Here is a 27,644-nt window from a genome sequence, read left to right on the forward strand (position 1 = left end):
ACCCGTACTCCCCACTCCTGACTCCCGGAGTCCTCAGATGCAAGAGACCAGAGGGGAACTCTCCATCCACCGGCCGGACGCCTCCTCCCCGTCGCCAGCCCCAATCCCCTGGCTGCTCCTGCCCTGGGAAGGCCTGGAGGAAGAGGCCAGGGAAAGAGCCTGCCCCTTCTCCCCCGTCCCTCCATCCAGCCAGCAACAGCATCTGGAGACCCCATGGCCTGGGCTCGCTGGGGCTGCTGCCCCTGGCTTGTCCTCTTCTGTGGTATGTGCATCCTGGTCCCACCCTCCCACACTGGGAGGGCAGGTCCAGCTGGAGAGCAGCTCTGGCCTCTCCCCTCTGGGCTCAGAAAGGGTTGGAGTAAGGGCGGGGGCCCAGGGTTTTCTCTTTCTCTCCTGGTCCTCCTCTCTGTCTTGCGAAAGAAGAACCCCGGGGTCAGTCCTTGGGGCCTTCCAGACTCACATCAAGTCTGGTTTGGCACCTTTCCATTCCTGCCTGTTAAAGAAAAGATGATTCTGGCACTTGTTAAGAGCAAGGCAGACTTTATTCAAAGCTATTGCAATCAGGGTATTGCAATAGGGGAGAAAGATCGGGCTCAACCCTGAATACAGCCAAGATGGCTGAGGATTTGGAGCCAATGAACAGAGTGAGGGGGACAGTGGATAGAAAATTACTAAGAGGAGACATCAGGGGTGGGGGGTTCTTGCTGAGCCAACTTTATAGGATTCTTGCTGGAGGCAGGGCAGGGTGAAGAGATATGAAGGGTGAAGGATGAGGAATTTGATCAGATAGCAAAGGTGATCAGATATTAAGGGTGGGAGCTCGTCTCTAAACGGGCTTAGCAAGATTCTTATTGAGAACTGGGTGATGCAGACCCAGCAAGGACAGGATGGACATAGACAAAGTCAAATCCAAGTAAAGCGGCTTGAAAGAGCCTAAAGTTCAGTCTTGGTCACTCCTCTGGTGCTCTGTTTTCCTCTTTGGTCACAACTCGATGCCCAGCTCAATGCTCTCCACGTGTACTCCATCCCCAGCCTTAGGGATGCCTCCCTTCCCTCCCCTTTCTGTCCACAAGACCCCGTTCGTTCAGTCAGCACCCAATTCCTGAGCACTGCCCCAAGTTCAGGCCCTGCGTCAGGAAACACAGAGAGACACAGCCGCAGAGCCTGCCCTTGGGAGCCACAGCCCCTGCCTCAGAGAACAACAATCTGGGTGTCCAGAGGGACCCAGGCTGGCTGAGTCTTCCTTCTTATATTGGCATCTCAGCGATACCATTTTGCCAACAATCTATTCCTACAGAAATGGGATCATTTTCTTAGACCAACAGCATGGGTCTCATCCCCCCCTTGAGTTTAGGAGACCAAGACAGCAGGGCAAGCGGTTGATGGAGTTAGATGCCAGCCGCCCTCCTATCTGTAGCTCAATCCACTCAGGAGATAAAAGTATAGGGTCTCCCTCTACCCAGGCCCCCATTACCCTCTGAGGACACCCCCTAAAGTCCAGGGATGGAGGGAAGGGACTATCAGAGACCACTGGATTTTCGGGGCTGGAAAGCCTGAGACGGTAGGACTTAGCCCAGGATCTGGCACACAGTAGGTACTTAGGAAATGTTTGCCCAGTGAATACCGGGTGACTCTCCTTAAGTCACACCAAATTTGGGGCAGAGCCCAAATTGGAAACTAAGACTTCATATACTCTGTCCTTTCTGTGTCCCCACCCTTCTGTGGTTAACTTTTTGTTCTCAGATGGCCCAGGTTCAAATCCCTGCTTACCACTGACTCACTGCGGCAAAATTTGGACGAGTTACCAAACCTACCCGGGCTTCAGCTTCCTCCGCTGTAGAAAATAGACAGTAATACCCAGCTCACAGGCTGGTTGCAAGTATAGAGAAAGATACTACAGATAAATTACTGAGCTCAGCATCTGGCGCATAGTAGAAGATCCTTAAATGCTAACCTACCTTTCTCCACCAGGCGACGATGTCAGACTGGGATTGACTGTTTTATGTATTTAAAATGGGCCTGGAATGAGAGCCAGAGATTTGGACGACAATAAATGGCACAAGCGGGCCTTGAACTTAAGTAAACCCAATATATATAAAATTAGATTTATAGAAGGGTAAAATGAAGGTGGGGTGATTATTTAGCGAGATCCTCTAGAGCATTTCAAAGAAAATTTGATTACAAAAATTTAATTTGCACACAACAGTTCAGTAAACCCTGAAAAGACCCAATTAGATTAGAAGGGAAAAATTGATTTAATGAGCACTAAAACCCCTGCAAAAGTGGCAATCACTTGTCGATGAAACAGGTTTCTTTGATTGTGACCCAGGGTGCCGTCCCATTCCACCCAATTTCCCACGAAATGTGATTATTTTTAGTCCCGAGTTGGACAGCACTGCTTGTTTCAAAGGACCAAGGCCAGGGCGGGATAGGGAGTGCGATTTGGGGGACCAAGTACCTGTGCTCTCTAGAAGCTCACTGGTCTCCAAGTGACCCTAATTCCCCACCTCTCCCCTCCGCCGTTTCTAGCTTTGGGTGCCTGGGGCCGCCCTAAACCAGTGGACCTAAGAGGAGAGGATGTGAGAAACTGTTCCATCAGCCCTCCGGTAAGGCCCTGCCCCGGACTTGCCCCGCCCCGGACCTGCCCCCTAGCTCCCATCTCCTCCCCATCCCCCCACTGGCTCAGTTGCTAGCCTTTCCCACTGCTAGCCTTTCTCCTGACTTCCGGACTCTGGGGCCCCTGTTTCTGATTAACATCTCTCAGGGCGGGCCTCACGTTCTCAGGTGTCTGACACCCCCGCATTGCTCCCTCCTGCCCACCCATCCCACAGCAGGTTATCTACTTCAGTCCCGGCCTGGGCCGCTCCCCTAAATCGGGGAGGGTGGGAAGGAGGGTGGAGGCCCCTAGTCAGCCTTTGGCTGAGGCTAGGCAGAGGCAAGCAGGAGGCTGAGAGGAGAGAAAACAAAAGTTCTAAAGGAACTGCGAGCCGAGCGCAGAGGGAAGCCCAGAAAGAGGAGGGGGGAAGACAGAGAACTAGAAATGCCAACAGAAAGGACAAGAGGGGGGGTCTAGGGTGTGACTGGGGAGAAGGTCTGACATATTGGAGGTGAGAGGTAAGCAGCTTCCTACCTGGAGACCAGAAGATTCTTCCCACAACCAGAGTATGGCGAAGGAGCTTCCTCAGGCAGGGGCAAGACAGAGGTGAAAGCTGGTGGCCTGCTAGCAGTTCCTGAAGCCTCCGGGCCCATGGGGTTTCCAGTCTCAACTATGAGACCACTGGGGCAGGCTGATGGGTAGGCTTCTACAGGAAAACAAACATGGATATGTCATTAAGCAGAAGGTAAAACAAAACAAAAACCCATACTTTTCATTTTAAAGATAAAACAGCCTTTAAAGAAATGTCTGGCTTAGAGGGGATCTTTCTGGATAATGCTTCAAATTGCTGGGGGTACTCATTCACTCTCCTCTGCCATTTGAGTAGAAACTCGAAAAAGTCCCCAAGGTAAGGATTGCCAGATGAAATACAGGGTGCCCAATGACATCTGAATTTCAAATAATAAATATGTGTCTTAGTATAAGTATGCCCCAAATAGTGCATGGGTCATACTTACACTAAAACATTGTATGTGGCTTATCTGAAATTCAAATGTGACTGGATGGATATCCTGTATTTTGATTTGCTAAATTGGCAACTCCGCCTCCAAGGTATCCGGAGAAAGACTGTCCCTCCAGCCTGGCCCAGGGTCAGGGCTCAGTTTCATGCCGTTCTCACTCATGCCCCCATCCCAAACCCAGGTCCCGTTACGGTCACAAGGAGTTCCTCTCCAAGTTCATCAACACCTCCATCTCCGCTTAGCCCAGGCCCCTTAATCAAGACTAACCCATACCATCGGCTGCCACCCCATTCCTCTCCAGGCTGGCCCAGCCTAACCATTCCCAACACCTGCCTAAGGAGAGGGTGGCGGCGCCTCCTGACACTGGGCCCAGGCATCATCCTCTCTTAAGCAGTGTGTCTCTGTGTGTGTCTTGGTGTCTTCCTGTCACCTGTCAGTACCTTCCAGTTACTGCGGTCAATACCACGGCACGGCTCACAGCCCTCCGCCAGCAGATGCGCATCAAGAATCTCTCCGCCTACATCATCCCTGAAACGGATGCCCACATGGTGAGGGACAGCTTCTCCCCCACCCGTGCCCTCCACTATCCTGGGTCGACCGCCAGTGAGAACCAGCCACAAACCAGAGGCCGTTAAGGCTCAGAAGATGAAGGCAGAGAAAGGATTCAAAAGGCAAAGGGAAGGAAGTAGGGGGCTTAGACATGGGAGTTTTAGGGAAGCAGAGAGAATGTATTTCCTTGACTTCAGGCAGTGAAACTATTAATAAGTTCAGAACCTATTTCGGTCATTCTCAGATGGCAGATCCAGAATGAATGTTTAGGGTACTCTGGTCCTAGGAGGTTAGAGTATGGGCTAGGAATTGGACTGGAGGAACTCTAACCTTCCCATAACCTGATGGATGGAGCATTGGAATGATCCAGAGGCCTGGGCTACACAAGTTTGAGGTGTAGGTTGGGGGAGGGGAGCAGACAGGAAACAAGATTGTCTGAGTAAGAACTGCTTTTCCCAAAGCCACAACCCTATGCAGCCAACCCATCTTTTCCCCCACCACTGGTCCCACCTCCATCCCATTCACCTTCCCAGCACTAGCTGTTGGGAAAAGAAGCCACTTTCAGTATCAATGAGATTGCTTGAATTTGTTTTTTTTTTACTTTGGGTAAGTGTCTCAACTTCTCTGAGCCTCAGTCTCCTCTTCTGCAAAATGGAAATATTGAGATCTGTCTTGAAGGATGATGATGATCAAAATACAATAATATGTGAAGCCCTCTGCAGAAGTTCTTGATGATGTAAACTCAGTGTACTGTACTAGACTGGGGAGGGGCAGGACAGCTGGAGGGAAGAACCCAGAAGGACCAAAAGACATGATCCCAGACTGCACAGAATTTGCATTCTGGCCAGGGAGATGAGATTTCTTAGGCTGTTCAGCCCAGTGCTGGACTATGGGATTTAGACTCCGAGAAACACAGCTGTCCGAAGGAAGAGGAGATCCTGAGATCTGGAGGAGTGGCAGAGGACTTCCTGGAAGAGGTGCCCAGTGTGCCTGGGCTTCTGACCAGACAGAAAGAACTGGGAAGCGGTTGGGGGGTCTTCCATGGGGGGTGGGGGCCAACTCCATGAAAAAGGCTAATGATGATGTTATTGATTTCCTAGAGTGAGTACATCGGCAATCGTGATAAGAGGCGTGCATGGATTACAGGCTTTACAGGGTCGGCAGGTGAGAGCCATTCAGCCCTTATTGCTTCTGTTGGTAGACCCACACGTGGTCCCAGAGGCTCTGATGTGGCCAGTTCTCAGAAGCCAGGACCCCAGGACCTAGTGTCAGAGGCTCCGCCTCCCCTCCACCACTCTGAAAAGGGTCGCCAGGGCACACATCATAGCTCACCAGCTACACATCTGCTTGAGGCAGGTGACTGTCCTGGCTTTGCTCCTGTGCTTGCTGCCCTGCTACACCAGGCCGAGCTTAGCACACCCTGGGCTCCCTTTCAAGAACAGCTGCTATGTCCACATCCAGCCACTAGGGGCCCACTGATTCCCTTCACACGTGTCTCACTCGGGGACAGTTTTACCTGGCCGGTTGTTTCTCTGGACAACACCTCCTGTAGCCAAATGAGACGCAAACACAGAGGCCCTTTATGGGGTCCCAGTTTCTGAAGGGACCTCCTACCCTGATCTTGGCCCCTCGAATGACATCCAAGCTTCCCTTGCTGATCCTTAAACATTCTTCCCCTGGGCTTCACACTCCCTTGTCAAGATCTCTGGGTTTGGCTCCTCTGCCTGTCTTCAGCTAAGCCCCTGGCTTAGTGTCCTTATCAGTCACTGGGTCTTGAGACTAGCTACCATAACGTCTTTCCGGAGAGCATCTACATGTAGCATTGAGTCTGTGGGACTGTGAGAAGCAGAACCCACTCATCCCTCCTTAGGCGAGGCCCTCAACACCAAGCAGGTATGCCCAGGCTGGCTTCCCTAATGCTTTCCTCAGTGTCTCCTGCCTCATTTCCTTGCAACGGAGGAGAGAAGTTCTTTCCAGAGGCCCCTGTGACATTCTCAGAGCCAGCACCATCCTGCCCAGCACCATACTGCCCAGGCATTACCCAAGGCCACCGTCCCCACCTTCATCCTCACCTCCAAGGTTCTCTGCTCTGCCCCAGGAACGGCAGTGGTGACCATGGGGAAAGCAGGTCTCTGGACCGACAGTCGCTACTGGACCCAGGCTGAGCGGCAGATGGACTGCAACTGGGAGCTACATAAAGAAGGTAAAAGGGGTCGCATGTCCCCCAAACTCTGAAACCTGGACGAGGTTCAAGAAGGCACAGGTAAGAAAATGCATGCAAAGCCATGATGGGCCTCTATGGGAGACTCTGGAAATCTGAAGTCGTCCCTAAGCTTTGAAGCTAACATCGAGGAGGACAGATATGGCAGGCCGGTCACAGACAGAAGTCTGACAGGAAGGCCTGGGTCCGGCCCTGGAGGTGACACTACATTCTTTCCTGTCTTCCTCTCAGTTGACATAACTTCCATCGCCACCTGGCTCCTCACTGAGGTTCCTGCCGGAGGCAGTGTGGGCTTCGACCCCTTTCTCTTCTCCATCGGTATGTTCGTCCCTCACTCCTGCATTTGTCCCCACCAAAAAGGGTGACTCAGCCGTTCTGGGATGTAAAGAAGCATTCCTTGGTAGAAGGAGGGACAGGATGACTCCAAAGATAGTGTCTGAAGTTGTAGTTGCAGAATATTTTGCAACAAAGATTTATTCATGGATTGCGAAATGAAAGTATATTTAAAAGAATGAATGCAGATTTTTTTTTTTTCAAAGTCACGAGTACAGAGACCCAACCTAGAAGACTTGAGGAGTCATCAAGGTCTAGCAGACAGTAGGCCAGGATGTTCTTGAACCCAGAGCCATCCTCTATGCTCTGGAGCTCTACCAGTTATGGCACTAGAATCATTTGGTAGCCCTCTTCTGGAAGGCAGCTTGGAAGGTCAAAGGAGTTCAGTGGGTTTCTGAGCAAAGGCACATACTCCCCTCCTCCCAGAAATACAGCTCCCTCAGCTCTGGGACCCCAGCCAGCTGGCCAGACTGCCCCCCCCCAAGGGCAAAGTCTTCATGTATGTGTATCTAAAGGCTCCCCCTTCAGAGCTGGCTTCTTTGTCAGCCTTTCCGATGGTGATGGTGTGAACATCACCATTCCTTTGGGCAGGGGCACTGATGTGCTGTTAAAATGGATAGTACTGAGAAGGCCCCACTGCCACTGGCGCTTAGAAAGATAAACCTAGCCAATAGGCTGTGGGCAGCGTTGGAGTGGGCCCCAGGCAATGGGGCTTTGAAAGCAGAAAGAGGGGGCTGGGAGGACATACCCCAGGAGGACCAGACTGATTGGACCTGCTCTGGGCCTCTGAGGCAGCAGGAGTGGAGTGGGAGGCAGAGCAGACAAGGTCTAATTTTGCCTGAGTCACGGTTTTTCCTGAGGTGTAAACAGGCAAGGGACGAGTGATGGATTTCTGTCTCTGCAGGTTCCTGGGAGAGTTACGACCTGGCCCTCAAAAACTCTAACATAAAACTGGCGTCCACCACAGCCAACCTTGTGGACCTGGCATGGGGATCAGAGAAGCCTCTGTTTCCAAGCCAGCCCATTTATGCCCTGCAGGACGCATTCACAGGTGATTCTCTAAGCATGTTCTTCCCAGCTTGAAGCAACACGGTCCCTACTGCTGCTCCTTTGGCCGAAAATGTTGTCCTGGGAATTACCAAAGCAAAGGTTCTCAAACTTTCTTGTGCACCCGAGTTGCCTGGGATGCTTATTGAAAAAGCAGACGTCTGGGCCCTCTCATCTCAAAGATCTCCGTCTGAATCAAAAGGTCCTCACACCATATATAGAAAATGCTGGAATAAATAGTGTTAAGATTTGAAGTAAGAAGGAACAGGAAAGGAGGAAACAAGGGAGTCAGAGCAAGATATATATATATATATATATATATATATATATATATATATATACATATATATGTATATATATATGTATATATATATATATATGTATATATATATATATAAAGAACCCTACCCCTTTGAAGAGAGAAAAAAACATGATATGAGCTGCTTGTCCAGTCGTGGAGATTGGCTTGTATTGATTCATTCAAACCCTGCCTTCCAGCCCTCCTGGAGTAAGATGACTAGGGGTTGGCTGACAAAGGAAGTATATAACTAAGCTCAGGGACAATCCACGGCACAAATTACGGTTCAGGTTTTGGCCAGAGCAAAAGGAAAGTGAAGTGATCCCCCCAAATTCTAACATAGCTAATCTTCACTTTGACCTCATTGATACCATCTAAATATGTCCTAAAAGAACGGCATGCTCGATGATTCTGGTAAGTAGTTAACTAAAATCCTGACCAGGACCAGGCTACAGATGATGAATCACTGTCTTGGCCACCACCACCCCCTACCTCCCCAGGAATTCCAAAAGAGCACATGGATGTGGATTCATAGGAATGTTGGGCAATCCGAGAGGTCCCTATCTTCATGCAGGTCCGTGTACATTCCTTGTTTGAAAAGGAGTCAAGAAAGCAGGAGGGAAGGGGTGCCTGAGTGGCTCAGTGGGTTAAGCCGCTGCCTTCGGCTCAGGTCATGATCTTAGAGTCCTGGGATCGAGTCCCGCATCAGGCTCTCTGCTCAGTGGGGAGCCTGCTTCCTCCTCTCTTTCTCTGCCTCTCTTCCTACTTGTGATCTCTCTCTGTCAAATAAATAATTAAAAAAAAAAGAAAGCAGGAGGGAAATTTCAAAATAGCAAGGATGATGACACAAGCTAAAATGGTGTCCCATTTTCTTTATCTGTTCTGATAGAATTTGCAGAATCATTCTGTATCTCGAAAAAGTTTTTAAAGAAATTTGCTAGCCAAGACTGTGTAATCGTTAAGTAAAACTCATCCCTTTCAGATAAAGAAGGGTGAAGTTATGTCAGGAAAGGGAGGGGATAAAGGGGAAAGCCTTCCAAGGATGGAGGGAGAATTCATACGGGATTTGTCACTGCCCACAAGTGACGGTAATCCTGAGTCTTCACAGACTGCTAGTCTTCAAGGAAAAGCCATCCAGAGCCGGAACTGGGCCCAGAAGGCCAAGCACAGAGTTCTTGCATCTATAAACTTACAGAGGCAAGCGAGACTTTCTCTCTAGCAACTGATAGGCTTTAAAGGGGGCAAAGGGAAAAGAGAAGACTGTGAAAAGTTCATTCTTCAAAGATACCTGTATGCATCAGACAATTTAAATTTGCCTTCATTTGTTGTCACACATTCATGAAACTTGATAACACAATTCTAAACAAAGAAGCCAGAGAAGGCCTCATAGTGTATGATTCCATTTGTATGAAATATCCAGTACAGGTAAATCCATAGACATGGAAGGCTGGTGAATGGTTTCCAGGGGCTGAGTGAGAAGGGGAACGGGGAGTGACTGTTTATGGCTGCAGGGTTTCCTTTTGGGATGATAAAAATGTTCTGGAATTAGATAGGGGTGGTGGTTGCACAATCATGTGAATGTTCTTTTTTTTTAAGATTTTATTTATTTATTTGACAGAGAGGGACACAGGAGAGAGGGAACACAGGGAGAAAGCAGGCTTCTTGCTGAGCAAGGAGCCAGATGTGGCTCCATCCTGGGACCCTGGGATCATGACCTAAGGCAAAGGCAGATACTTAACAATCGAGCCACCCAGGTGCCCCAATTATGTGAATGTTCTTAAAGCCACTGAATTGTGCTCTTTAAAATGGTTAAAATGATAAATTTTACTGTATGTATATTTTACCCAACAAAATAAGATAATCCTTAAAAAGTACCACCCAAAACTCTGGCTTGTGTTGAATAGTTTTTACCCATTTGCATAAAGTTTTTTTTTTTTTTAAATGGCATTAAGTTACTTATGCCTAATCTCTGAGCCCAACTGGGACCTTAATGTTTCCGACCTTCTGCCAGCAAATTATGAGCCCTGCCTAGGGGCAGACTCTTCATCTACATTGCAGAGAGTAGGAATAAAAGATGAGAACTAGAACCAGGGTACAAGCATCCTAGAAAGGACAGCTCTGGGACACAGAGTTTAAGGACAAGTCTGGGGACGGACAATGTTAGCAAGACAGTCCAGTGTCCATATAGAGTAAGAGGGTGGGTCATGTAGTCAAACAGACCTACCTGGAAATCTCAACTCTACCCCCTTGCTAGCTATGAAACCCTAGACAAGTCACTCTTCCTCCTTGAAGTCTCTATAAAATCTGTAAAATGGGTCAAAGAGGGATTAAAACAATTTTCAGGGACTCATGGCTAATTGGGCACCAGGTCATTTCAGAAAAGAGGCTTGAACATGACCTAGTCTGATCCCTTCACCGTTCAACTAAGGCTGCTCTCTTGATCTCTTTCTGCATGCTTATTTATTGATCAGTAAGTTACATCAGGCTTACCATACACCAAGACACCACTCTGTGTGCATTACAAATATTAATTCATCTGAGCCCCATAACCCTATTGACTAGATACTATCATGATAATTCATTCTCATTTTACAGGTATGCAGGATAAGACCCAGAGAGGTTAAGGAATTTGTCCAAGGTCACATGACTAGTAATGGCAGGGCCAGGATTTGAATGCAGACAGTTGGTCCAGGGTCCATGTCCTTAACAACTACACTAGTGAGAGTTTGTTTGGAGAAAGGTTTCTATTGCTTTGAAAGCCGTGGAAAATGATTGCCCTAAGGGAGCCCTCTCAGAAACAGTGTGCCAAAGGGAAAGTATGTTGCTTATGCTTTCTCTGGGCACCCTTGCTTCTAGGGAGCACCTGGCAGGAGAAGGTAGCTGACATCCGCAGCCAGATGCGGAAGCATCGCAAAGGCCCAACTGCAGTCCTTCTGTCGGCACTTGATGAGACGGCTTGTGAGTATGGACTTGTGGACACGGGGCGGGCGCCTGGGCCCCCCCAACCCCCATGCTTCCTGGGTCCTGCAGCACTGGATTCCTCCCCCAATCACCTTATAACCATGGGTTCCCTGAAGTCCATGGCCATGGCCTTTGGGAACTGAGAAAGCTAGGGGGCAGGAGATCATGGAGGCTGAATAAGAAAACCAGGAGGTCCAGAGCAAGCTGGAGCCAGCCTATGGGTCATCAGAGGAATGGGCTGACCACAGCGGCAAAGGCTGTCTCAGGAAGGGAAAGGGCCCAGCTATCACCTGCCATCGGCCGGCTACCAGCCTGGGGCATTCACGCTCCCTGCTTTAGCACCACGTGCTGCCTGATTCTGTCCCAGCACTGGGCTTCAGATTGGCTGGGAACACCCCAAAACTACGCCGACTGCTGGCTGGGCATCTTCGTTTTACTGGGAGGAAGGGGACATAGCTCTCATCAGTGCCTGAAAGACCCGCCCCCCCCGCCAAGAAAACCCCTGAAAAACATTCAGAGGCAGATGTGCAGGCATATGGCTGGGACTCTTTGGTTGGGCAGAGCAAACGGTGGGGCAAAGGTGAGATATGGACTTGCCTCAGGCCGATCAGCATCAAAAAGTCCCCATCAATTCTCTTCCCCAGGGCTCTTCAACCTTCGAGGCAGTGACATCCCTTATAACCCCTTCTTCTACTCCTACACACTGCTCACAGACTCTTGTATCAGGTACGGCTTACTCTCTGGGACTTCCCCCAACTTCTGCGCCGCGCCCACCCCACCACTTACCCTGCCCTAATATGCAGCCTTCCCGGGATCCTGCTGCCTGCTCCCAAGAGGGCCCACTAGGAAGCCTCCAGTCAGCTTTTCCTGACCCTCAACCTCTGTTCCCACCTACTGCAAATCTGGTCTGCTTGGCTCCTTGGTGGGGCTCCTCTGACCTCTAGGAATGAAGAGATCCTTGTCTTTGTGTTGTCCTGAGAGACCCTCAGGACCCTCCTGACCTTCCCTTCTGACCCAGGTTATTTGTAAACAAGGATTGCCTTGACTCTGAGACCCAGAAGTACCTGAACTCCAGCTGCCCGGGCTCCATGTGTGTGCAGCTCGAGGATTACAGCCAGGTCCGTGGCATCGTCCAGACCTATGCCTCCGGAGACGTGAAGATCTGGATCGGAACCAGCTACACGACATACGGGCTCTACGAAGTGATACCTGTGGTAGGTTTGCCAGACCCCCGCCTGGGCCAGGCATCACCCCCAGCTCAGCCCTGATAAGTCTCGACCTAAAGTGGGGCCACAGCCCCTCAGCCCTTCAGACAGTTAGTTGGTCAGTTCCCTTCTAGGCCTCCTTGTGAAGAGATGGAAAAAGAGGAAGCGGGTGTCCATCTGCAGAGAGCCCGGAGGTTGTCAAGCAGACTAGAGGGAGCACAGCCTGGTAGGGCAGAGGCTCTGAGGTAGCCAAACCTGAGTCTGAGTCCTGGTTCTACCTTGAACTGACCGTGTAATGACCTTGGACAAGTGACTTAGCCAGTCTGGACCTCTGTTTCCTCACCTGCAAAATGGCAGTAAGAGTCCGGACCTCAGAGGAGTTGCTCTGAAGAGATTAGAGGCGATAGTACATGTGAGGCCCCGTGCCTGGCACACAGCAAGCACTCCATAAATGCTATCTGTGATGATATGATAGTGCGGGGAAACCCACGTTGTTAGACAGCCCACGGAGCAGCAGGGGCTAAGCTCTGATCCATCCCAGAGAATCCCAGATTCGGGGGCAGGGAGGGAGGTAAGATTCAGCCGGACACGGAAAACAGGGGGAGACCTAGGCAGCCAGAAAACCCTGGACGGAAAGGCCATTGTCACTATAGGGAATGGCAAGTCTCGGTTTAGCTGGGACTTCCTGCCAATCCTTTCCAAATCCCACTTTGCCCTGGAGATGCTCCCTGACCTCTTCCTCTCTGTCCATGACAGGAAAAACTTATAGAAGACACCTACTCCCCAGTGATGGTGACCAAGGCAGTGAAAAACAGCAAGGAGCAGGCCCTCCTCAGGGCCAGCCACGTAAGTCACAAGAAGGCAGCCTAGCCTGTTGGGAACTCCTGGTCTGATGACTTAGAAAGGAGAGCCTGCCAAGGAACCCGAAGAAGTTCAGTGGAAACAGTGAAGTGAACCCCAGACTCCTGGGCACCCACTTGAACTTCGTCCTCTTATCCCCAGCCTGGTACCATGGTCTAGAGCCTGAGCCCCAGAGCTAGAGTGTCCGAATTCAAATCTCAGCTCCTCTACCCGCCTCCAAGCTGGGTGACTTTGGGCAAGTTGCTTCATCTCTCTGGGCCTCCGTTACTTTAGATACGTGAAATGCATATCGTAACAGGAATCTACAGCATAGGGTTGTGGTGAGGATTAAATAGATAAATAAACATGTGTTATATAATATATGATAGCTATAAAATTACAAGTAATATTTAATTAATATTTAATTGTAATATATAATCACATATACACGTGTTTTATACAATTACATAGAAATAGATACATATAAATAGAAATATGCACTTAGATAAATATATGAGTTTATAAATATATAATTACATATATAAACAGAATTACATAATTATATAAATACAATTATATTGAATTTATATATATATATATATATATATATATATATATATATATATATATTGCTTTGATCACTGCCTGGCACATTCCACGTGTTTGCTGTCCTGATTTCCCCACCCTTGCAAGAGGATGGCTTGCTTTTTTGGATATTCCTGTCCAGACGAGAAGAAATCGCCTCATTTTACCAAACTTTTTCTTATAGAAAAGTCTAAACATATACAAAAGTAGAAGAACTAGCCTAACGATTACCCCGCACCCTCCCGCAGCTTCAGCACTAGGCAGCTTGTGGCCCTTTGGTCTGAAAGGCCACGGTCCTTGCCTGCATGCCCATCCTCTCTGCCCAGGGATGGTTTTAAAGCAAATCCCAGCTATCATCCGGTTTCTCCTGTGAAAACTTTAGTATCTCTAAAAGATAGCACTTCAGTCAGTATCTCTGAAAGATAAGAACTCTTTTCAAAACATAATCACACTATGATCATATATAAACTTGGACAAGAATCCCTTAATATCATCAAACAGTCAGGGAAGCCCTCGAGTGTGGGGAGCTCAGCTCCGGGGGCAGCTGTCTGATCTCCCCGGTCCCAGAGTCCGGGCTGCGAGCTCAGCCGGCCCCCTGCTCTGCTCGCCCGCTCCAGGTGCGGGACGCCGTGGCTGTGATCCGCTACTTGGTGTGGCTGGAGAAGAACGTGCCCAAAGGCACGGTGGATGAGTTCTCAGGGGCCCAGTGGCTAGACCAGTTCCGCAGGTGAAGAACCGCCACCCGCCTTTGGAACGGGCTATCTTTAAGTCTGGGGGTGGGGGCAGGGAGGGAGACTTGGCCTCTTTACTTCAGCAGGAAGGAAGGCCCTCCTCCTACTGGGGGTCCTCTGTGGAACAAGGAGTAACAGGTCCGTGAGTAGTAGGAGACTGGGCAGGGCGTCTTCCATGACAGTCCCCGGCCCCCTGCTGAAAGCAGGCCAACTTGAAGGGCCACAACCCATCAGTGCCCCCTAGTGTCTGCTTCAGGCACAGACCCTCTCTCCCCTGCAGGGAGGGCGGTGGGGAGGCTGGGTCAGGCCAGGTGGGGCTCCTGGAACAGCTTGAAAATACCAAGTTGGGAGCGACCTTCCCTGAGAGCTCGTCTGACTCAGGCCGTAAGCAGGCTTGAGGTGCAGGCTGCTGCCCTGGGCCTGGGGAAGCTTTCAGACACAAGGAGCTAGGATTCTTTACTCTTGCTTTACCACAAACTTGCTGTGGGACCATGGGCCTTGGTTTTCCCATCTGTAAAATGGAGGTGGAGGGGAGTAATTAGTGTCTACAGTCCCTCCTTCTCTGACCTGGAAGGCTCTGTAGCTGACAGACTGGAGCCTGGGAAGATGGCGCCCGGAGGTGGGGCTGGGAGGGCCCAATGGAGTCTGGCTGAGGTAGAGGCAGCCGTGACCTTCATTTGCCCTGGTTAGATATCCTGGGCCCTGCCTAGCTTCTGAGTCGTCTGTTGACCATTTCTGCCATGTGATTTCCAGAGAGGAAGCGTTCTCCTCTGGACCCAGTTTCGAAACCATCTCTGCCAGTGGCCTGAATGCTGCCTTAGCCCACTACAGGTACTTCAGGAGAAGAAATTTTCTAGGCCCCCAGGGCGTGGAGACCGTGATGTATGTGGTGGGGGTAGGGAGTAGGGGGTGTTGGTGGTGGCTCTGGGACCCAAGTCCACATTAAGGTTTGAGGACTTTAGTACTGTGGAGGCTACGGGTGGGCAGTGGACCTCAGTCAGGGGTCGGGGGTGGCTCTGGGACCCAAGTCCACATTAAGGTTTGAGGACTTTAGTACTGTGGGGGCTACGGGTGGGCAGTGGACCTCAGTCAGGGGTCGAGAGTCTTCTTGAAATGAAAAGGCCCAAGCAGTTTTCTGCCAGGAAAGGCTGAGACTTTGTGAGCACACAGGGCTGAGGGATCTGGAAGGGAGGGAGGTCTGCTTTTGGATGCTTTTCCTTGGCTTCCTGTGAGTTATTTATATTAGCTAATTCTTGAAGCTCACGATCGAATACACAGGGAGAAAAGCCTATTTACTCAGCCTGGGCCGATGAAGGTGGGCCCAGAGGTGAGCTAACCAGATGTTTGGCTCTGTAGAAAACAAACACCTACAGGCCTGCCTGATGGAATTTGGGGGCCCAAACTGATCAGAAGGCCTCAGCCTGGCGCAGGCTCAGCAAGAGCAGATCAAAGGCCCTCCAAGGGCCAGTCTGTCCTACTCCAGAATTCCCTCCCCTGGAACCTCCCAAGCCTGCAGCTGCCTTGGCCTTCTCCCCACTAGAGAGTAGCAGGAGAGGAGCTCCTTGGCCTTACCGACTCCTGCTTTCCAGCCTCACCCTCAAGGACCTCCCCCCCTTCCCCCCTTCCTGTGTCTTGGCTTCTCGGAGCCCTCTGCTCTCAGAGGTCATAGAAAGTTAGAGGGGGCACGGGACTGAGCGTCTGCATCCAGGCCCAGCTCCTTCCCAGCTTTACCACACAGCTTCCCACAAGCCACCGAGCCTCTGCTGGCCTGCATCTCCCTATGCAGGAGGAGATGGTGGCCCTGGATGCTCTCTGAGGCTCTCCAGGCTCCCGCCTTCCAGGCTCCTATCTCTCTCCCTTCCTGGAAGCCTTGCTCGGTGAGGTACAAGATCAACAGGAGTGCACTGAGGACATTCATGGCATCAACCGACTACTTGCCCAGGGCTCTTGGGGATATAAGGGGTGAGGGGGTCCCCTGCTTCCACTCAGGACCCCCACCCTGCCCAGTGCAGGCTTAGGCCGCGCCCTTCTCAGTGGCTCTCCCCTTCCTAGTCCAACCAAGGAGCAGCACCGGAAGCTGTCTTCAGATGAGATGTACTTGCTGGATTCTGGGGGGCAATACTGGTAAGTATCCCCCACCCTGCCCCGGCTGACTACCTCAGCTCAGACATCCAGGGCTTCCCAAGAGCAGACCACAGCTCTGCCCTTCCTGGGTGTGAATCCTCTGTCTGAGAAAGGAGAGCCCTGGATGGAATGAGCCTGAGCATCCTGCCCATTTGCACACCTGGGGACCCCTGCTCGGTGGAAAACACACAAAAACCTCAAGAGTGGGGCTGCCTGTGCAGCACCTCAGTGAGAATCAGGAATCATCTCTCCTTGCTCAAGTAAAACGTTCCTGAAGCTCACATATCATGACACAGTCTGAGCAGCCCTGCCTGGCCGTACAGACACCGTGCCCATGTTCTCATCCACTTGTGTGTACCCAAGACATGGTCCCCATGCCACCAGCAGCACAAGTTCCCCCCACATTGCAGACGAGGTACCCATGTCAGGTTGGAGTAGGGGGCAAGATCAGGCCTCCGAGAGCAGCAGGCAGGTAAGAAAAGCAGTCTCGGGGGATGCCTGGAGCCCAGTTGGAACTGGGCACACCTGTCAGCACGGGTATGTGTCTGTGAGTAGATATGCGTGACTGTGTGCGTGGCCATGTTGCGTTCTGTAGGAGGGCCCTGTCCCCTGCTCCAAGACTCCACGATCCGTGTATCTGTCTACCTGTGTGCTCTCATTGGCATTCCTATATAACCACGAAGTGCCTGGTACCCCTTTAGCCGTGCTACCCTTGTACAGTGCACAGTCTGAACACCTAGACAGGACAGATGTGCAGAATAGGCTGACCCAATTTTTCCAAATGTGTGACCCATCATTCACACAGAAGTTGAGATGAGCCAGTAGGTTTTTCCTCCCTTCTCATCTAGGAAGCAAGTGGATTGTGGAAAGCGTGGGTGGGGCTGGTTGGGGGGAGCAAGGGGTGTGCTGAACTGATGGAGGAGCAAGGAGTTTCAAACCGTTTCCCATTGTCTGTCCCGTGGAAATGATGAACGTGCTAATGACAATGGCTCTTCGCTTGTTCCAAGCGCAGCTCTGGGAGCTAACACGAGAGCTTAGCCTAGCAGACTTTGCTCATCCCCACTTTGGCGTTGTGTGTACTGTGTACTTGAGACAGCCAGTGTGTAAAGAGGAAGTGGATTTGTAGGGCGTTGCTGGACTGGGGCACTCTCTGAGCAGGGTGAGGCCAGGGAAATGGTCACCTCACTTCCTCTTCTCTCCTTCTTGAAGAAGTCAGCCACGCCCTGTGACCTGCTCCCAGGGAGGAATCCCCAGGGCGCTGGGACCATTTCTCCCCTCCCCCTCCCTGGTGGTGGCCACAGGGGCCATCTGGGGGCACAGCTGCCGCTGGTGGTTGGGAGTCAGACATTTTGGCTCCTGGCTTCAGTTCCCTGGAACTCTGAGCAAGTCCTTGGGTCAGATCCATGTTTACAAGGAGAGGACTGTGCAGAGTCAGCATTTGCTCCAGGCCTGGCTTCACTGAGGCTCAGAAAGGGAGATAGCTCATGGCCTCACTTGGGGAGTGAGGGTAATGGGAAATGAGGATAGCGTGGCCTCTTCTGCTACCTCTCCAAGGGAGCTGCAAAAGTGTTCTAGAAATGGGAAATAGCCATGTGAATGTGTAAGAGTGCGACGATCTCGCTGAACCTCAGTTTCTCCACTGGTAAAAATGGGATATCTCCCTCCCTCCGGCCTCCCTGAGAGCCTGGAAGAAACTCTGCTTTGAAAGCCAAGCTGACCCAAGAAATTCATGTTTATAAAACAGCCAAAATAGGCGATATGGAGGTGAGGGTATGTATGTGGGACATCAGGATTGTGACACAACCTAGCGATTTTGAACTCAACAGCTTGGCAGAATCCCTTTATGCACAGATGCTGAAAATGGGAAAAAATAGCATCTGTGCTCTTCCTTTACCCCTAAGCCACCTCAGCCCCCCCCCCATTCCTGCTGCTCGAACCCGAGTGGAAAGCACACGGGAAGCACACAGCCACGATCCCTACTCCCAGGTACTCAGCAGAACTGTATATGTTGATTTTCCTTGTCCACAGGGATGGAACCACAGACATCACCAGAACAATCCACTGGGGTACCCCCTCTGCTTTCCAAAAGGTAAGCATTGGACCCAGAATTCCCCTACCCACCTTTACCCAAGAGACATCCAAGCAATCACTCCAGCAAGAGCCCTTCATTTTACAGAGGCTAAAACTGAGGCCCAGAGAAGTTAAGCAGTTTGCCCAGGGTCACACAGCAAGGTAGAACTAGAAAACTGAATGCTCCTGGCTATTTCCCCAAAGATATTTCAGCTTCCAACAGGACCTCAGCTGAAGCTCTTCATCATCCCTTTTCAGGAAATCAGTGAACAAATATTTACTTGGTGCTGTCTGTGTGCCTAAACCTGTGTGCAGCAGGAAGGAAGGAAAAAAGCATTCTAGGCAGAGAGAAATAGCACAGGCAGTCTCAGAGGTGAGGTAGAAAGGAGCTGGAGGTTTCCAGAAAGGAGCGAGGGCTGGTCCACCTGGAGCAGAAGCGAGGACTTCCCCTGCATGCACTGAGCGCCTCTGAATGGGTGGGAAGCGGCGGGGTTGGGGGTGGGGGTTGCATTGATGCATTCAGCAAGCAGACCATGACTCAGGCATGGTGCTGGAAAGAGAGAAAAAATCAAAAGCTGGCCAGGTCTCTAGGAGCTCACAGTTTCATGGGTTGAGTCCACAGGCTGTCCTGCACAAGATGACAAGCCTGTGTGTGTGTGTGTGTGTGTGTGTGTGTGTGTGTGTGTGTGTGTATGATGAAAGGAACTTACCACATTGTCACAAGGAATTAAAGAGGTTTCTGTCAGCCTATCTCCCTCCCTTTATCCACAAGGTGACCAGCCCACCCAAACAAAGCTGACCTCCCAGATTATGGGGCCCCAACCCGAACCCAAGGCCTTAAGAAAACTGAAGGATGAGCATAACAGTAATAAGGGCACTGACTTCTATTTGAACATTTACTGTTTGAAGCACCTTATCTGTGGGAGTCTACCTACTCCTCCCAACAGCCTTCTGAGCTAGTGCTCTGATCATTCCAATACAAAGGATGAAACTGAGGCACCGAGTGGCTAAAGTTGCTTGCCCAAGTCTCAGAGTTTGTGAGTGGCCAGCTTGGGATTCTAGCTCAGGGAGCTTGCCTCCCGACTCCCGACTCCCAACTCCCTACTGTCAGGCCTCAGCCCGCCACCATGTATATAAATGTCCTTTGTGGGCCAGCCAAAGAGAACCACATGGACCAAGCTCCAGGTTTCAACAGGTCCCCTCAGCTGCCCCTGACCATTTTCCAGAACCTGAGTGACCACACCTGAGCACACACCTTCCCCCCAACTAAGCCCCCCTGCAGGCCTGGACCCATACACCTGTGTGGGCCCAGGCTGAGCACCTGAAAACTACCAAGACCCTCCTCTTACTCAGCATGTTACCTCTTGCTCTCCCCATCAGGAGGCATATACCCGCGTGTTGATTGGAAATATCGATCTGTCCAGACTCGTCTTTCCTGCTAGTACATCAGGTGGGTTTTGGAAAGCAGGCTGGGCCCAGCGACTCAGGCCCTGATTTCACTGGACCCAGATGGCCACTCTGGGAAGCTATTGGGGCACGGATTATACCCTCACCCCATCCATTGTATAGATTGTATAGATCCCACCCAGAGAGTGAAAGCAACTTGTCCAAGGTCACACAGAAGGTTACTGGGGGAGGAAGCCTTGAACCCAGGCCTCCTGCCTCCTAATTCAATACTATATGTCCATGGGGAGGATGAGGTCTCTGTGGGGTCTCTGCAATCATAGGTACGATGTGAAACGTGCTGGGGAAAGTGCGTGCTAGCTAAGCTTCCTCTCAAGAGCAACTCTCCACAGGTACCATCTTGGGAGTTGGCCCCGGGACAAGAAAGCAGCATGGGGTGAAGCAGAGCGTCTGGGGTCCAGCCGATTGATTGGAGCCATCTCTCTTCCAGGGCGAGTGATGGAGGTCTTTGCCCGAAGAGCCTTGTGGGATGTTGGGCTCAATTATGGTCACGGGACAGGCCATGGCATTGGCAACTTCCTGTGCGTGCACGAGTGTAGGTGTCTCTTTTACACTTCCCTGGGGTCCCCCGTCTTATGAAGGAGGTAGAGCATTTCACAGGTATGGAAACGACTAAGACCCACAGGGATGCAGTGACCCACCCAGGGTTACCCAGCTGGTGGGAGGTGATGCCTCACAAGGTAAGTGAGAAATGGTAGGAACTGGCCCTTCCTGCTGCCTGCTTGGCATTGGGGAAGGGTTCAGAGAGAAGAGTGGCAGGTCAAGGCCTAGCAGCTGGCTGGCATCAATGTCAGAGTAATGAAAAGCAGAGCCCGTCTGGTCTCCATACCAGCCCTAGGAAGACAGTGATGTGGTGGACAAGTGCTGCTAGAGAACCCCCAGCAGTCCCCAGTTATCTGCTCCTCCCTAGAGCCTGCTAGTTTCCAAGCTGGTGAGTATGGGAGAGTTGACATCATGCCTACATCTACTTTTCCAGGGCCAGTGGGATTCCAGTCTGGCAACCTCCCCATGGCCAAGGGCATGTTCACGTCCATCGGTATGGCTCTTGGGCTCTTCCACCCCCCTCCCTACCCTAAGACCAGCGTATGACTGCAGTTGAGGGAGCTCCAGCCTTCAGAGAGCATGCCAGGCACAGGCCCTCTGGGCTCCCGCACTCCCAGCCCCAAGTGCATTGTCCCATCCGAACCCTAAATCCCTTCAGCTCAAACCTTCCTTTTGCGCTTGGGAGTTGGTTCCTGGTTGTACATCCAAACTCTGGAGTCTCCAGTCAAATGCTGGGGTAACAGGACAGTAGCACGCCAGGAAATAGGAGTGCCTCCAGGATCCAAGTGAGCTCTTATGTCTTCCCTGCTGGGCCATAAGGCCTGGCCTCCCCTATGGTCAGCGGTGGGTCTGCCTGAGCCTGGAGCAGCCAGGCAGCTGGGCCTCCAGCCACTCCTCGATTGGTACAGGAAACACGGACTTGGGTCCTTCTCCTGCTTAATACCACCAGCATCTCTGTGTTTCCTAGAGCCTGGTTACTATCAGGATGGAGAATTTGGGATACGTCTTGAAGATGTGGCCCTCGTGGTAGAAGCAAAGACCAAGGTAAAGTGCTGCTGGGACGGGTTAGAGCTGCAGACAGCGTGGCAGGGACTTTGGGCTCCATGGCGTATAAGGAAGGACATTTAATAGGTGGACATGAATTGATTTAGAGTTTTCCTGTCCTCCAGAAACATTCCATAATAGCTCAGAATTTCTCAGGCCTGTTTGCACATTAGAATATCAGCATCATCAGAAGAGCCTTTTGGTTTTAATGCTGATGCCCAGGGGCACCTGGGTGGCTCAGTGGGTTACGCCTCTGCCTTTGGCTCGGGTCATGATCCCAGGGTCCTGGGATCGAGTCCCACATCAGGCTCTCTGCTTGGCGGGGAGCCGGCTTCTCCCTCTCTGCCTGCCTCTCTGCCTACTTGTGATCTCTGTCTGTCAAATAAATAAATAAAATATTTAAAACAAACTAACAAAAAGATCACCTGTAGTTTTAAAAAATGCTGATGCCCAGGTCCCACTCTAGACCAAATGAATCAGTATCCCTGTCCTAAATTATTGGTCTTTGATGCCTATAATAATCACCAGGGGAGCTTGTTAGATACGAAGATTCCCTATAATAGCAACCGACAGGATAAAATACCTACATATAAACATAAAAAGACTTATACAGAGAAAATCTCTACTGAGGGCCATAAAAAAGATTTAAGTAAATGGTGCTCTCTGGAAAGAAGCCTCAATATTATGGAGATGTCATTTTTCCCAAAATCAATTTATAAATTCAAGACCACCTCAATTTCAGTGTTAGCGGGATGCTTTTGTAACTTCACAAAATGATAGTACTGTTTGTTTGTAGAATTAACATGCATGGGGGCACCTGGGTGGCTCAGTGTGTTAAAGCCTCTGCCTTAGGCTCAGGTCATGATCCCAGGGTCTTGGGATCGAGCCCTGCATCGGGCTCTCTGCTCAGTGGGGAGCCTGCTTCCTCCTCTCTCTCTCTCTCTCTCTCTCTCTCTGCCTGCCTCTCTGCCTACTTATGATCTGCCAAGTAAATAAATAAAAATCTTTTAAAAAATAAAAAAATTAACATGCAAAAATAACTAGGTAGCCAGGAAATTTCTGGAAAAGAAGAGCAATAAGGTAAACCGGCCTTTCAGATATTAACACATACAATGAAGCTACTGTAATGAAAACAGTATGGCACCACAGATGGGAGAGACAGATGTCACAGTGGAACAAAACAACTAATCCAGAAATATACCCTCTAATTTCCTTTTTTTCTTGGGGTTTGGGGTGGAACAGAAGGAGAGAGAGAGAATCTTAAGCAGGCACCACACTGGGGGTAGAGCCTGACATGGGGCTCAATCTCACAACCCTGAGATCATGACCTGAGCCCAAATCAAGACTCGGATGCTTTACTAGCTGAGCCACCCAGGTGCCCTTCTAAGTTCTGTAAACAAAATGGGAATTTAATTTATAATAAAACCGGGGTTTCAAAACAGTAAAGACAAGAGAGATTTAATAAATGGGCAGGGGGAAATGGCTAGTCATTTGGGGGGCTACTTAAGTGAAGAACCTTCCTGTTACCCCAAAATAAAATTCTGAATGGATCAAGATTTAAAGGTTAAACCATAAAAGATCTGGAAGAAATCTATATAAATTCATTTATAATCGGAAGGTGGAAATGGGCCTTTCTATGCAAGATATCCAAAAGCCGTGAAGAAAAAGATAGATAAATTAAATGTAAAACTGTCTATATGGAGGGGCGCCTGGGTGGCTCAGTCGGCTGGGTGTCTGCCTTCAGCTCAGGTCATGATCCCGGGGTCCCAGGATTGAGCCCCACAGCAGGCTCCCTGCTCAGTGGGGGGTCTGCCTCTCCCTCTGCCCCTCCCCCCTGCTCATGTTTTCTTTCCCTCTCTCTCTCTCTCTCTCACTCAAATAAGTAAAATCTTTAAAAAGAAAATCCCTGTATATACGGAAACAATATCATAAACAAAGTGAAAATATGTATGACAAATAGAGTAGGTACCACAGGGAAAGCATGCGTTTCCTTCTTTTGCCATGAGCTTTTTACAAATCATTAAGACAAAAATCAGGAAAAGAGGCAAGGGACATGAAGAGGCAACTCTATGATAAACACAAATGATCCATAAGCAAGCAAAGATGCTCGACTTTACTCTTAAAGGAACACAAATCAAAATAACAATAGATTACCATGTTTCACCTATCTGATTGGCAAACAATGAGTGATTTTAATGATATCCAGATTGACTCACAGTGACTCTATGAGGAAATGGGCCCTCTCACACACTGCTGGAGGAAGCACAAATTGATACAATCTTTCTAGAGGACAGTTTGACAATATCAATAAAAATATCTATTTAAAATGCCTTGGGGCGCCTGGGTGGCTCAGTTAGTTAAGCATCTGCCTTCCGATCAGGTCATGATCCCGGCGTCTTGGGGATGAAGCCAAAAGCCCCACATCTGGGTTCCCTGCTCAGTGGGAAGTCTGCTTCTCCTTCTCTCTCTGCCCCTCCCCCTGCTCCTTCTCTCTCTCTCTCTCTCACTCACACACACACACACACACACTCTCTCTCTCTCTCTCAAATAAATAAATAAAAGCTTTTTAAAAATAAAATAAAATAACATAAAATAAAATGCCTATACCTTTTGTCTCGGCAATCCCTCTCCCAGATATGTGTCTTCTGGATCTAGTCCCACAAGGTCAACAAGATGTTTTGTACATTGATGTGGGTTGTAGCATCGATAGTCATAGTAAAAAAAGAAGTGGAAACAGCCTAAGTATCCGCCACTGGTTAAGTATATCGTCATGCATACTGTGGACCCTTACACAGCCCTTAGAAAAGAGGGAGGTAGATATCCTCGTGTTAATATGCAGCGCTTGCATACATTTACCATCAACAGGGTGTTGAGAAGGTGCAGAAAAGCATGTGGTAGGATCCATTTTGTGTGGATTAAAATAATTAATTAATGGATTAATTACTGTATATGTCTTAAATGTTTTCAGGAAGGGAACTGGGCAGGGAGGAGACTTTCCATTTTTATTGTGTATCTTATGGTAGTTTGAATTTTCTAAGCACATCCATGCAAGGGATCTCTGGGAAATGGGAATTATGGACTATTTTGTCTTTTTTATGCCTATTTCTATAGGTAGGTCAATCAAGAGATGCAAAGAGATTTATATAGAGATAGAAATATATAAAGATATATATTAGATAGATAGATATAAAAACCTAATAACTTACCTTAAAATTATTTAAATGTGAGTTCCCAGCCCTGTGCAAGAAGTTCTCACTCCAGTGGTCTGGGGGGTGGACCTGGGAATCTACATATTAAACAAGGCCCCCGCGGTGTCATAGAGCACACACTTTGAGAAATAGAGATCTCAGGCACCTGGGTGGCTCAGTGAGTTAAAACCTCTGTCTTCAGCTCGGGTCATGGTCTCAGGGTCCCGGGATCAGGCCCCACATCAGGCTCTCTGCTCAACAGGGAGCCTGCTTCTCCCTCTCTCTGCATGCCTCTCTGCCTACTTGTGATCTCTGTCAAATAAATAAATAAAATCTTTTTTTAAAAAGAGAGAAATACAGATCTGATAAGCACCAAAGATGAGGTGCTGAGTGCAGACTGGGTGTGGGGGCTGGACATGGGGGCGGTAGGACGTCCAGCCTACCTTGAGTCTCGGGCTTGATGAGGGCCCATTCCCTGCACCCATGGCTTCTGTGTGGGGCCCCTCAGCCAAGTCCCTCCTACTCACTCATTCTCCTGCTTTCCTCCCTTCCTCTGACATTCCAGTACCCAGGGTCCTACCTGACCTTTGAAGTGGTGTCCTTGGTACCCTATGACCGGAACCTCATTGACGTCAGCCTGTTGTCTCCCGAACACGTAAGTGACCCTCAGCACTGTCCATCTTTCAGCGCATGAACCATGACTGCCTTCTTCCTAACCCTGGGCCTCTCTCACCTCTGCTTTCCCTACCCCAAGACCCTCTGCCACTTCCCCTCCCCTGGGACAGTCCACACTGTTGGCTTGGAGGCACACACTGGGGGCTCCCCAGAGAATCCAAAGCTTCTAGAACTCTCTGGTCAGCCCAACCTGCCCAACCCTAGGTAGTGAACTCCTGGGGAGTCTGAGACTGAGTCTCTGGACTCTGCCACCTGAAATCCTAATATAAGCCTCAGTCTCTTCTTCTATAAAATGGGGATAATAATGTTTGCCCAACGTTCATTCCACTCCCATCCCCCACCCTCCCCAAGAAAGTCACCGTGACACTAAATGGTCACTGTAGCAAACTGCCTCTGAAAAGCCCCCAGAGAATGTCTGTGGCCTGATGGTGGCTGGGCGCCAGGGTGGGCAGCCGGAATACTGTCGAGTGGACTGGCTGGCACGAAGACCTCCTCTCGTGGCAGCTTGGCCTGCGGAGGCCCTCAGCCCTCCTTCCCTTTGCAGCTCCAGTACCTGAACCGCTACTACCAGACCATCCGCGAGAAGGTGGGCCCAGTGCTGCAGCAGCGCTTGCTGCTGGAGGAGTTGGAGTGGCTGCAGCGGCACACAGAGCCCCTGTCCGCCAGGGCCCCGTGTACTGCCTCCTTGGCCTCTCTGCTGGCAGTCTCCTCTCTTTCCATCCTCAGCTGGAGCGTCTAAACGCGCAGACTCCCTGGCCAACGCTCTAGCTCATCGCCCCTCACCCTGCACTACCCGCGCTCCCAGAGCCCCCGCCAGCCCATTGCCCGGAAACCACTGCCCTCAGCTTTCTTCTCCAGGACTAAACCCCAGCGACCCAGGGCTTCTTGGCCCTGGCATGTCCCCGGTGGGCCTGTCCACCTCACACTAGGCTCCCAACCCCTAGCCCTGAGATAGGAGAGTCCGTTGGCACCTTTCCTCTTGTGAGCCCAGTAGGCCTAACCTATAACCGCCACCCCCGCAAAGACCAGTGTAAGGCAGTACCCTATCCCCAGGGTCTCCATGCCACCCCCCCCAGAGCCCCACCCTATAGCCCCCTGCTGGATATACTCGGAGCTCTTCCCACCCCCACTGGCTCCTGACTTGGTCTTTCCACACCCTTGAAGCTGCTTCTGACCATCCCCCAACCCGCCCCTGGCCCTACAGCGCCCTTCCGGCCTAGGGTCCCTGCTGAACCTGTGAAGGGAGAGGAAGGGAAGGAGGCTGAGTCTTCTGCAACCAGGGAGGCCAGCCAGAAAGGGGCACGTCCGTACACCAGCCTGCCCCCCACGTGAGATTGTCACTTCTAAACCCTGGGTGGATTCCATGCCAAGGCACAAGACAGGGAGTTCAGCCATAGGAACTGGGCCGTGGGGTAGGAGGGAATGTGGGACGCATTTTGGAGTATGACCCGAGCCAAAGTTGGCAACAGCCTCAGCAGCAGTGCCCAATCAGTCTCCCAGACTCCCCAGCACGTGTGTGGCCATTTTAACCTTCCAAAATGCAGCTACGATGACAATGCCAACAAATCCTCCAGCATCCTCAGATGGTCTTTAACTTGTGTGGGCTGGCTCAACTTGTGGGACTCTGCTTTTCCCATTTTACAGATAGGAAAACTGACTTCCGGACACGGGGGACCTCTCCAAGGATACAGTGTTTGGTTGGGACATGGTGGAGTCAGAATGGGCCCGCAGTCCAGCTATTTTGCCCTTTGGCACCATGTAAAATCCCTTAGCATACCTCCCAGCCCCTTCCAAGTTCACTGAGCCTGCTGCTGGGGGCAGGGCGGAGGGGAGGGAGGGAGTTTTCTTTGGTCAGCCTTGCCGTTAGCCACCTGGGCTCACATCCTGCTCGATACTTAAAACAGCATGGCAACGAAGCCTGCCTCTGGGTTTTACACTGTGTCTTCTGTGTTGCTGGGGACTGCTGTTACCTGTGGCTTTTGTGGTGGGGGAGGAAGGGGAGGGGGAGAGGGGCGGGGAGGGATGTGAGGCTCTCAGAAGCTCCGTTGGGGAGCACACGGGCTTGAGATGGGCATGTGAGCTTGCGTGCACGTACGTGTGTGACCATTCACGTATTCACAGGCATGCCATGCGCAGTCAATCACTGCCTGT

The 27,644-nt window shown here is 50.6% G+C and overlaps 1 protein-coding gene across 1 annotated transcript; it reads left to right on the top strand.

Annotated features, from left to right (window-relative positions):
* On the top strand, nucleotides 1-27,409 carry XPNPEP2 (X-prolyl aminopeptidase 2). The gene is made up of 21 exons (XM_059157958.1): nucleotides 1-262; nucleotides 2,530-2,606; nucleotides 4,053-4,163; nucleotides 5,265-5,328; nucleotides 6,263-6,367; nucleotides 6,617-6,703; nucleotides 7,623-7,769; nucleotides 10,920-11,021; nucleotides 11,669-11,750; nucleotides 12,043-12,238; nucleotides 12,986-13,075; nucleotides 14,272-14,381; nucleotides 15,139-15,216; nucleotides 16,438-16,509; nucleotides 18,538-18,598; nucleotides 19,960-20,029; nucleotides 20,474-20,578; nucleotides 21,020-21,079; nucleotides 21,554-21,630; nucleotides 25,384-25,473; nucleotides 26,038-27,409. Exons 1-21 carry the CDS (start codon nucleotides 214-216, stop codon nucleotides 26,230-26,232), a joined length of 2,028 nt encoding a protein of 675 aa, XP_059013941.1. The 5' UTR covers nucleotides 1-213; the 3' UTR covers nucleotides 26,233-27,409.
* The last annotated feature ends 235 nt before the right edge of the window (nucleotides 27,410-27,644 follow it).

The sequence above is a fragment of the Mustela lutreola genome, chromosome X (genome assembly GCF_030435805.1).
Source record: "Mustela lutreola isolate mMusLut2 chromosome X, mMusLut2.pri, whole genome shotgun sequence".
In the NCBI taxonomy this organism is placed as follows: Eukaryota; Metazoa; Chordata; class Mammalia; order Carnivora; family Mustelidae; genus Mustela; species Mustela lutreola.

What these genes read in the sequence shown, in the direction of transcription:
- XPNPEP2 (XM_059157958.1), top strand. Translation starts at nt 214, where the DNA reads ATGGCCTGGGCTCGCTGGGGCTGCTGCCCCTGGCTTGTCCTCTTCTGT. An exon ending in ACTGTTCCATCAGCCCTCCG is followed by an intron (nt 2,607 to 4,052) that starts GTAAGGCCCTGC and finishes GTCACCTGTCAG; the next exon opens with TACCTTCCAGTTACTGCGGT. An exon ending in TGGCTAGACCAGTTCCGCAG is followed by an intron (nt 14,382 to 15,138) that starts GTGAAGAACCGC and finishes TGTGATTTCCAG; the next exon opens with AGAGGAAGCGTTCTCCTCTG.